Source organism: Pantherophis guttatus, chromosome 3 (genome assembly GCF_059756535.1).
Source record: "Pantherophis guttatus breed Tessera chromosome 3, ASM5975653v1, whole genome shotgun sequence".
In the NCBI taxonomy this organism is placed as follows: domain Eukaryota; kingdom Metazoa; phylum Chordata; class Lepidosauria; order Squamata; family Colubridae; genus Pantherophis; species Pantherophis guttatus.
This window is the reverse complement of record NC_142065.1, coordinates 191,747,787-191,760,290: the sequence shown is the minus strand read 5'-3', so window position 1 is coordinate 191,760,290 and position 12,504 is coordinate 191,747,787. Positions and strand designations below refer to the sequence as shown.

The window sequence follows — 12,504 nt, the reverse complement described above, 5'->3', positions numbered from 1 at the left end:
TTATTTATTTGTTCAATTTGTATGGCTGCCCATCTCAGTCAATGACTCTGCTTCCTTGGTTTTATCCTGGTGCACATTGTCCATTAGGGCAACTAAGGCTGTCTCCATGCCAAAATTGATGGTCCATGTATTTTAAGAATTCTTGAACCTGCACCTGGATACTGGTCTATAGTCATCCAAAAGCCATTCTTTAAACCTGTGACCTTTTGTGTTAGAAGAAATGCGCCTGTGGCAAAAAAAGATGTTAATTATCCCAGGAAATTTTGAAAGAAAAGATTGCTATGGAGGCCTTTAAAAGCCAAATCAAAAAGTAATCTAAAAGGCTGGTAGTGGCACAAAGCAGATCAAAAATCTTCCCAAATTCTTTAAGAAATAAATAATGAAACTGATATTCAGGCTGATGTTATTATATGAACTGTTAAACATTCTAGGTATAGTGCTATACAAAGTAGCAATAAACCTAGGACCAATTGATTCAGTTTTACCTGCTGAGAACTTTGCAAACTGCTAACAGTACAGCTTAGATGATAGTCAGGCACCATGACCTTTGGGGCTAATTGAACATTGAGTTCCTGTTGTATTATTATTATTATTATTATTATTATTATTATTATTATTATTATTATTATTACCACCATCATCATCAACATCATCATCATCATCATTATGCATGTATGTTGTACATTTGTCTTCAGACTAGCAATATTTTCTATGCTTATTTTGTTTTTTGCATTTTTTTAATTATAAGCCACAAAGTTATTGGGAATTGAATGACCTGTAAATTTGTATTAAAAAGTAAACTGATAAATAAATGACATCATTCATACATATACATATACATATACATATACATATACATATACATACACACACACACACACACATATACACATACATATATACAATGTGCTTCATTGATAATAGAAAGATTATATCAATTATGTTGACCATGCCACACTGTGGAGTGTGGTCAGAAAAATGGGAATCCCTCATTGTGTATGAAGTCAGGAAGCCACTATATGGACAGAACTATAGTCACCCCAAAGAACAAGATAGCAGTAAATACATTTAAAAAATAAACATCAGAAAACAGACTAGCTTAATGTTGGCAAAAGAGTAGAATAAAACTGTATATGTTCCTCATTTTATTTAACCTACTGTATATTAAGGGAAGCTGGTTTGGAAAATGATGAGCATAGTTTTAAAACTGGAGGAAGAAGCAGCAATAATCTGATCGGTGTTGATGACACTACTCTGATAATTGAAACTGAAAACCATCTACAAGCTCTGTAATAAAAGTTAAGGAGAAAAGTGGGAAAAATGGGATCAAGATTAAACATAAAGAAGAGCAAACTAAGAATAACAGGTAGAATGACCAGCAAGAAGATATTAAATTTATAGACATCTTCTTCATTCTAGGTTCAGCCATAAATAGTAAAGGAATAAACAGGAAGAAATGTAGATTAGATTAGCACTTGGTATAGCCGTGAAGGCCATGGAAAAGATGCTGGGATTATCAGTTGTTGTGATATCTCTTTATCTCAAAGATCAGAATCATGTAAACCATGGCACTCCCTGTGACACACTGTGGGAGTGAAACTGAACTCTGAGGAAGAGAAAAGAGACAATATTGACTCCTGTGAACTTTGCTGTTGGAGGAGGCGGAACCTCAGAAGTTTCAACTCAGTCCATAGAGCTAGAGCCTAGAATAACCCAGCCTGGCACCCTCCCATTTCTACACTATGGAGAACGGAGACAATATTGACTCCTGTGAACTTTGCTGTTGGAGTAGGCTGTTAAAAATATGGATACCTAAGAAATGAAACCACTGGATCATCTAAAAATCAGCCCAGTGTTCTCACTCAAGACACAAAGGTCAAGGCTCCAATGATTCTACTTTGGTCTACTTTGTAGACCTAGCTTTCTGGAAAAGGCTCTAATGCTGAGAAAAGAGGAAAGAAAGAGAAGACGAGAATGATGGAGGATTTGAAAAACTAGCATAGATATAGATCATTAGGAAGAAATTCTATCTATGTGTTTGCTAGGAACTGAAAATGATTTGATGACACATAATCAATCAATCAATCAATCTAGCACCAAACAAGAGTAGAATTATAGCCTGTGGTTTCTCAAGCTGACCTCAGAGATTACTTCAGTAGGCAGAAATGTTGGTGTACAATTGTCAATAAAGCATTAAGACACAACTGGCTATGAAAAAAGTTATTAAGAAGTGGCCATATTTAATATATTGCTCTCCCAGAAAGAGATATGCCTTATAACAATGGTGTCAAATTGGCGGCCCGCACAGGCCATGCCCACCCCGGCTCTGCAAAGGCAAAAAAGTCTCAATATGTTTTGATACATCATGTGATGCAATCAACTTTGACATCCATGCCCTATAATGTCCAAGGAATCACTTTATGTTTATAAGACAGTTCCAAAGAAAACAAATCAATTTACATTATTCCTGAACCAGGAACTGCATAATACTGATTACCTTTATTACAAAAGTATTCCACATCTTCACAGTTCAGATTCCCAGACTCAAATTCTGCAGAAAAGTTTCCCTCCAGGGGAAAGTCTTCTTTGGAGATAATTTCATTTTCCTCAGAAAGGCACTCTTCCTCTTCATCCTCAACAGCATCTTCAAGGGGGCCTTTAAAAAAACAAGAACACTGTACCAATACAGCAGCAAAAGCCATACCTAAAGGTTTTATTTGGGATTTTGTATTTAGAAACAGGTGATCTACCAAAAAAGAGCATAGGTAACAACAAAAGATGGATTCTAAAAGTTCCTAACTTTTTGCAAGCATACCTTTCTTATGCAAACAAAGGTAGAATAACAATCTCAGTATCCTTAATAGCTGACACTGAAAGAGAAGTCTATTATAAATTAGGGAATATTAATGACTGATAATGTTAGAATGAATGGATAACGATAGATAGAGATAGATAGATAGATAGATAGATAGATAGATAGATAGATAGATGATAGATAGATAGATAGATAGATAGATAGATAGATAGATAGACAGACAGACAGACAGACAGACAGACAGACAGACAGACAGACAGTATATAAAATTATGTATACACAGTGGTGAAATCCTCCGAGGTTTGCCACAGGTTTGCTGTGTGTGCATGCTCAGTGCATGCCAAATGTGTACTGTATACACATTTGCAGTGTGCACCAAACGCACTGTACTGCGTGCATATGCAGTGTGCACCAAATGCATGCTGCGCACGCATGCAGTGCATGCCAAATGCACACTGAGCATGCATTCACAATTCATGCCAAACGCACACTGCACATGCATGCAGTGTACAGTGTACGCCAAATGCATACTGCATACGCATGCGCACTGTAGGCACTACCGTACAGTGAGGAAGAAGTAGGCTTAAGAAAGTAAGTAGAACAGCGAGGGGGGAGATCAGCTGTGCCATGCGATTTAGATTCTCTAGAAAGCAGGATTTCCTGCTTTCTAGCTAATCTAAATCGCGCGGCACAGCTGATCAGCGGAAATACTGGTTCAGAAGAAACCAATAGCATTTTTTTACTACCAGTTCACCCGAACTGGTAGCTTTTATTACTACCGGTTCGCCTGAACCAGTGCGAACCGGTAGCATTTCACCCCTGTATATATATATGAGAGAGAGCCAGAGCCAGAGCCAGAGCCAGAGCCAGAGCCAGAGCGAGAGCGAGAGCGAGAGCGAGAGCGAGAGCGAGAGAGAGAGAGAGAGAGAGAGAGAGAGAATATATTAGAAGATTACCTGTCTTAGAACTTGAGAAGTAGTTAGAATTTGACAAAAAAAAACCTTCCTCCCAAATATATATAAGGAGCACTTTCTTCTTATGCATGGTTTTACCATTCCCTGAAAATTTTTTCTGTTCTGTATGTATTTCTTATTGTGTATATAAGCAGGAAAATATAGCAGTGAGACAGTTTGGTAACCTTTTCACCAGAAAGCATTCAACTTGCTATTCTTATCTGATCCAAACAATTTTGTTTATGTCCCTTACATTGGTAAGCCTCCCATTACTATTCCTCTTTCCTCCTCATTTAAGAACTCTTGTTTGTTCCTTAAGGATTTTAGAGTCCCATCAATTGTTCTGGAGAGATTAGGATACTAGAATTATCTCAGTTTATCTCAGATTGTATTCCATGTCCAGAGTGTCAGTTTCAGCACTATCAGCCATCTTATTTTTGTGTACCATCTTGCTATTAAGTCAAACCAAATCTACAATCTACAGTTCTAGAATTATCTAGATGTCATTTATCTAAGTACCAATAATGCCTTACTGTTCAGAGGCAAAACATAGTATTTATAAAAGTTATGTTAAACTACATTTTGAAATTAGTATTTAATATCATTAAAATTATGTTTACTAAATTTTCATTAAAAGCATTTCCATTAAATAGTATTACTGTCTAAATATTATTTAAAAGTATTATTTAAAAGTTTTAATAAAAATATTATTTACCAATAAATAATAAACTACATTTTGAAATTAGGATTTAATATCATTAAAATTATGTTTACTAAAATTTCATTAATTTCCATTAAAAAGTATTACAGTCTAAATAATATTATTTAAAAGTATTATATAAAAGTATTGATAAAAATATTATTTACCAATAGATAATAAAAATCATTTTATTAAAAATCGAACTTAGATTTTGTTATTTAACTTCAAGCAGCAAAGCTATGATTCATATTACATTTCAAATCACTGTTCACTCAGTAAATACATTAAGGAACAAGCATAATATAGTTAACTATTTATTACTAACTGTTTATTATATTTGAGCTATGCTAACTAGTATATCCCAAGTTTTTAACCAGGCTGCTATAGCTAAGATAACCAAATTAAAAATAAATAGATAGGCAGATAACCAATTTTTAAAAACACTGAATCAGTTGCAAAGCTTTGATGAATGTCTTATTGTTCACACCCGTTCATGTATCTTGCTTATTAAACAAAAATATTTTTTATTTTATCTCTACAGGAATATCAAGAAAGTATAAACAGATCAAAATAAGAAAATAATAAAAAATAAAACTATAGCTATGTAAGAGCCAACAATAACACTATTTTAAATGACACATTATAGATGGATCTTAACCCTTTTTCCTACAACCGAAAAAGAGGACCTGGAGACAAACACAACATTAAAAGTATTACATTCCATGATTTCAAAGTGACCAACAAATAAAACGTCTATGAGCAGTGATGTCTTTGAATTTCCACTTGATAAGGCTGGTTTATGATAAAACGGAATATTGTCTACAAATTCACTGTATCTTTTCTCAGACTTCCAAGCCCAGAAAACATATAAAGCTAATTTAGGAACCCTTTTTTTAAATTTTAAAACAATTTTAATTGTTTTAAAAGCTCACTCAGAAAAAATATGGCTACTTTACAGAGACGGTGCATTAGCACTCCAATGCATTCTAAAACACCTTTTCTGAATCATTTTAAAGCAGCCCAAACATATCCTTCAAGAGATAAAATGAATTAAAGAATTTGAATGCAAAACAACTTACAGAAACAGGAAATTTGAGCTCCATTAATGAGAAAACAGCCAGATTCTTGTGACCTTCAAGTCGGTGAATCGAGTCTTTTCCTATCCAAAACTCCTTTAGTGAATTTTTTAAAATTCCAGCCGTAATAAAAACAGAAATTTTTTTTCATGTACATAGGACATGAATCAACATATATGAGCAAAGTAATGTTTATATTAAAGCTCTTAAGTTTTATGAGCACATTTGTATATCAATTTGGGTTACAAAATTTGCCACCATACCCCACAATCCCATTTTTTCCCACCAATTCAGTGTCTCGCTTTATGTAAATCTATGTTATATGAGGTTTTGCAGAAACATAACCCAAACATAAACTGAGGGAAATCTGTATACATTTTTAATCTAAGAGAACTTAGTCCCTTTTCAACATTTATCTAAATTAACTGTGTATGCCACCATTCTCTTACATCACATGACAGAACTTAAGTCAGTAATTTACCAAAGTTTAAAGCAGTATCAGTTACAGGAGCTACAATACAGTAAACAGAAAATGAATCTGCACCAAATTTATAATACTATATTTAAAACATAAATTATTACATTATGAACTTAAGAGAAAACTAGACTTTCAATATAACAATTTGCATGTTCTTGATCATTTCAGTTGTCCCATCCCTCTCTTTGGGAAATTCTTGACAGTTATTTTTCATTATCAGTATTCCTAAAAATATATACCATCAGAACAGTATTTGAAATTTCAACAGACGAGTTAAAAAAATTAATTCATCTGTCTCTAAATTTAATTCTGCTAAATTTAATTCCTATTTTCAGATTTAGCTATATACTGTTATATTACCTAAATTGTCCTACAAAAATGCAAACCTGATTTATTATGAAATATTAAACAATCAAAGCTGGAAGCTATCTGAATGAAACTATGGGTCATTGTGTGAATATAGTTCTAATTTTCAGCTATTGGATCTAGACAATTTATGCTATAGAGCTATATGGATATTGGTAATATAGACCTACTTTAGTATTCAACTATGATTATCCTCAGATTTAATTTCCCTTTTTAATCAATGATATATTATAAAAATTCTATATGGTTGCACCTGTCCTACAGAACAACATTCCCCTAGTTATATGGACTTCACCCTGTCATGCTTTTCACAAAACTTGTCTCTTCCAACAGAACCTGGGATACAGTAGTTATGATCTGTTCCTTAATATTAGACTTCTTTTTTTACCTACATATTGGAGTCTTTGTTCCTCTCTGATGTGCTCTTCTTTTTCACATGAACATCATCATCATTTGTGAGTTTTATCTTTTGTTTTTCATTTTTTCCTTTAATCCTAACTGAGTCAATTTACAAGTTCAATTAAATAAATACATAAAAAGTCTCATTCTATTACTAGAATAACAGAGTTGGAACGGACCTTGGAGGTCTTCTAGTCCAACTCCCTGCTTAGGCAGGAAACCCTATGCCATTTCAGACAAATGGTTATCCAATCTCTTTTTTAAAACTTCCAGTGTTGGACCATTCACAACTTCTGGAGGCAGGTTGTTCCACTGATTAATTGTTCTGTCAGGAAATTTCTTCTTAGTTCTAGGTTGCTTTTCTCCTTAATTAGTTTCCATCCATTGCTTCTTGTCCTGCCCTCAGGTTCTTTGGAGAATAGCTTGACTTCATATTCTTTGTGGCAACCCTTGAGATATCAAACACTGCTATCATGTCACCGCTAATCTTTCTTTTCATTAAACTAGACATACCCAATTCCAGCAACCATTCTTTATATGATTTAGCCTCCAGTTCCCTAATCATCTTTGTTGTTCTTCTCTGCACTCTTTCTAGAGTCTCAACATCTTTTTTACATCATGACAACCAAAATTGGATGCAGTATTCCAAGTGTGGCCTTACCAAGGCTTTATAAAGTGATATTAACACTTCACGTGATCTTGATTCTATCCCTCTGTGTATGCAGCCTAGAACTGTGTTGGCTTTTATGGCAGCTGCACCACACTGCTGGCACATATTTAAATGATTAAATATGAGTATAATTCACAGCTTTTAATGAAGACCTGTATAGAGAAATTTTAGAATGGTTTCATGTTAAAACCATATCAAATATCATCTATCTATCTATCTATCTATCTATCTATCTATCTATCTATCTATCTATCTATCTATAATCTATCTATCAATCAATCATCTATCATCTATCATCTATTTCCACCCATCCATCTTCCCTCTCTTCTCAAACTCTGTGTCTTGTACAAAAGCAAATAATTTTAAGTCACTTTAGAGTAGTTTGACAAGGATAAGAAGGGTATGGCACTGTTTTTGAAGACTGCAGATTCACACACCCCTGATGTAATTGAGTTAATCCAGAAGACAAAAGCTATTTTTTCTTTGGCCGAGGAAAATGGAAAGTATTTTAAATGAACAAGTTTTTTTCCTGCAGCTGCTCACTTTTAACATTAGTTTCATCAGGGGATCTGTGGGAAGGAAACATTTTTATTAATTTTTTCCTTATCTGAGAGAAGAATGTTGTGCGAGGTTTTTTTTTTTTCATTTATGTTCCTTGCCTGCAGGTAGAAGACTAGAGAATCATATAGTACAATTTTTTCTCTTTTGATTAATTTCGTTCCATGTGTTATGTTATTTTTATATATAATTGATTTCAGGTTTTGCTCATAGCTGTGCATCTTTTTATATATCTTTGCCTACTGCCTCTCTTCAATCAAGAAAGTTGAAGGAAATTACCTGAATTTTATAAAGTTTATTAAAAGGAGCTCTATGGGTATTTAAATTGAGTTTTGAAATGCTAATACAAGGAAGATATTAGAGAATTTTAACACAGGGTTCAATTTGACCTAAAAACTATTCAAGAAAGGGTCAAATTTTATTCAAATAATTTCTTTAAAGTAAAAAAAAATGAACCCTTTGATTTTATAAAAGTGGATTAGCATTCATCACTGCTCAATCTTTTGGCACTTTGGTGCATGATAGAATTAACTAAGCTTGGGTATAAAGTTTTCAAAAGCCTTTAGATGTTTAAGTAGTTTAGAACTTTACAGTATTTTAATAATGTTCTTCCACTTGTCTTATTTAAGAGGTTTGAATTGAGGGGAGATATCTAATCCAATCCAACCCATCTTCTCCTCAGTAGAATTTTTTTAATTTTGAACTATGGATATCAGATAATATTATCTCTTATAGTTCTTATACAAAATCAGATACTATTGATGTCTTATAATGGTGAATGGCAGTTTTTGCAGGTAATGGATACTAACTTCAATGTGAACATAAAAATGTTCACATTTTCACAATGTGAACATAAAAAAGCAAATAAGATTATTGTACTCTGGTATCAATATTTTTACTATATGATATTATCGGGTTCTATGTTCAAAGTTGAGAACTTGCCTTGATTGAAAATATTTATCTGGAAAAGATGGGAAATATTCACATTCTATCACTATCACTACCTCCGGTTATTAGTAGTAGTGCCATAAGCTCAAAAGTAAGTTTATATCAGTTTAAGGAATCTTGATCATATCTTAATAAAGATACTCCTTATGACTAGTTTACATATTTGATAACAGATTCTAGAAGCTGATGATGTATTTGTTGTAAAGTAAAACTGGATAAGGGGAAAATAAAGACTGTTCCGTGTATCCATTCAATATCTTTCAAACACTGTACAAGTTATATATACTGAACACTGCTATTAACCAATTTTTGCCTATTCACATTTGTTATAAGAAATAAAAATAGGATGTAAGTAAAGCTTTGAAGCCTATAATAATACTCCAGTGTGTTTAGTGATTAACATACTTCTTACGATTAAGTGAACCTTGCATTAAGATCAGTGCAAGATCAAAGAAACCGAACACTAATTTCTTCCGGAAATTTTGCATCTCCTGTTTAAATATTCACTACTTTCTTTTCTTTCTTCAAAGGCCAGATTAATTTAGAATATCCATTCTACACACACACATACACACATACACACTCAGAGGAGTTATATGCTCCATCTCTATATCACAGAGCCAATGCTTCTTACTGACACAGGAACAATATACTTAAATTTATACATGTATATAATTCATATATAAAAATGGAAATATGAATATTTAAAAATAATAACAAGACTTACATCACCATAAATACCATTACCAATATCTAATTATGTAAGTCAAGCTTGACATCTTATTATATTTAAGTCATACCCAACTGAAGCAGGCAAAGAATCCCACCTCAGTTTATTGAAGGAAAACCAAGTAGTCTTCTATATGAAAGACTTATATGAATATTTAATCAACAGGCAAAGAAAGAAAATATTCAAAATCTCACCTTAGATGTTTTAGATCACAGCAAATTACAGAACCTATTTGACCTCCTCTAGGTTAAAGGCTATGCTGTCTGTCCATATATTTTGATGGGACACCACCAGAGATTGCTAGGGCTGTTTGCTAGAATGGAATGTCAGAAAAACATCACAGAAGAAGGCAACGCCCAAGACCTTTTTCTACCTTATTGCCAGGAAAATTATACAGAAAATAAAACTGAAATCTCCAAACATAAGCTTGACTTCACAGCTATTTTACAATCTTTCAATGTTATTTTTAAAGATTCACAGCAACTTGTTGTTAAATCAAATATCAAAATCAAATGTTAAAAAAATTATATGACAATGAACAAACTTAAGAAGTACAGTGTGACTTCATACTGGGCAGGAATTGTACAGACTAGATTTGACTCTGGACTTTATGGAAGATCATTAAAAACACATAAAATTACAATTGTTGATTTAAAGAAAGTGTAGGCTAGTTGTCTTCATATTAAGTTTTTGTCAAATGTGTTGATTATGGTAACTTAAGTTTGGGTTTGGTTTGGATGGCTTCTTCTCTTGCAAAGTGGTTGTATTGAAGTCTGATATATCTGTTGGCCTCTGGTCATTTCTTATTTTGAAGTATTTGAATCATCCTCTGGCCATTTCATTTGTTGTCCTTGAGTATCTTCATAAACAGAACTGTTTTTAACCTCAGGGATATTTGGTGTAAACCTGTATGCCAGAGTTGCCTTATCAGATGGCTGGCATATAAAATTAATTAATTAATTAATTAATTAATTAATTAATTAATTAATAAAATGTTGCATCCTAGGTTTCCCTGAAGGGCCACAGGTTCAACTCTAATTCTAGTTGCCTTATTCTGTGCACTTCTGCCCTCTTATAAATTGCTGCACAATTTATCTTGGCTCATCTATGTTAGTTGGTAATAGATTTGATGGTAGTCTGTGAATTATTGGTTGCTCAGAGTATGTCCATTTGTATAACTCCCTTCATGATCATTAACAGCATTTACTGTATATTGCTTTGCCAGAGCTATTTCCTTTGGTAACACATGCATAAGTGGAATGTTTACTTCTGATTACTGGTATGCTTTTTTTTAACAACTCTGTTCTTTCTCTAACATTAGCTGGATTACAATATTCAGTATCCTCCCTTGTGATACAAATGGAATCTTAGTTCTTTGAATTTCCGGTATTAATTGGTTCAGATTTTTTTTATAATATTCACAAAGTATATAATTTTGGAAGTGTACGCTAATACATGTGACTCACAGTCAGTTTTGTATCAGTATGGAGGTTCAAAGTTGATTTCTGAGTACTAGAGAATTGGTTTATGATAAAAGACAAGCATGAGAATAAACTGAATGCTTAAGTGAATAGTTCAACACTGAGCAGAGAGTAAAATAAAACAATGTAATGTCCCCCTGGCTGTTGAATGTATTTATGGATATAAAGAGTGATGTTAGATAAGTGTTAGTTGGTAATGTGAGTTTGTATGCCATGTTGACTGAACATTTGAATGATTTGCAGTGAATATTACACTGTAGAGTGCAAAAAGGAGCATGAATCTGAAAAGTAATACACTAGAAAGTAAGATAGTCCTATTTGACAGCAAAAATAGAGTAAACTATTTGTAAGGAAGGGCAAGAAACATAAAAGTTAAGTCGAATACTCTGAGAATAGTATATTTAAGAAGTTTGTTGGTAAAATAAGAGACAGGGTTAAAAATGAATGGTGATGGCTGAGTGGGGATTAAATACATCAGAAAGTGCCCAGTACAAAAGAAGGACAATGAGGTAATATGACTGTACAGATAAGTGAGTATCAAATCATGAAATAAATCTATGAAGAAAGGAAAAGATTCAGAGGAAACAGAAGACCAATAATGTTGTTGGGTACTGGATGAGACTCTGAAAAACATCGCTATGAGAAGTTTAAAGAACAAAAGACAAAGTATGAAATGGTAAATGGACATGGTGCATATAAGCATCATTTGCAAAGCCAGAAAGATATGGAGAAATTCAGTGAATCATATCGGTGATAAATAGAATTAATGAGACTTCATTTTACTTTTCTCTATTCCTGTTGTAATTCCTTTTCCACATTGCTTGTTTCTTTCACTGCTTGAGAAGAATAGTATGATAGTAGGAAAATGAATTCAATTAGCATATTGTCGCTCTATATATTACTGTATTTAAAAGCCTCTAAGCACCTTCCACTAAAAAGGCATTTCAGGTTTAGGGAGGTAAGGGACATCTTAATTACAATAGCTAAGTACAGAAGGGTACCCAAAATAGATCCTCTGATAAATTATTTTAGAAATTGGGTAAAAACATATAGGAAGAGGTGTACCTTCAAATATTATGATCCCATGCTGTAAATGCTTTTATGATTTAAGATCAGTGATCCTGAATGAAAACAAACTGGGATCAGGGAAATGATATACTAATTGAAAAATACAAGGAAAAACCCATTTTCATTTAAAATATATGTTGCCATGTTTTGCTTTTCCTGAATTATCTTATTTTTTTAAAAAAAATTATTGCTTTAAACTAAACTACAAAGTTTAGCTTAAAGATCTTACAGCAATCTGCAGTCAGCTATACTGAAACTACTA

At 33.0% G+C, this 12,504-nt stretch overlaps 1 protein-coding gene across 3 annotated transcripts in view; it reads right to left on the bottom strand.

Annotated features, from left to right (window-relative positions):
* Positions 1-12,504, bottom strand: part of ZFPM2 (zinc finger protein, FOG family member 2) — a 339,422-nt gene that overhangs the window by 263,582 nt on the left and 63,336 nt on the right. For 2 of the 3 annotated variants that reach the window (XM_034422175.3, XM_087890847.1), the window contains exon 2: positions 2,498-2,656. The exons of the other annotated variant lie outside the window; for it this stretch is intronic. In XM_034422175.3, the coding sequence (XP_034278066.1) occupies positions 2,498-2,656 (159 nt within the window). The remainder of the gene's footprint in view (positions 1-2,497; positions 2,657-12,504) is intronic. 3 annotated transcript variants of the gene reach the window in all.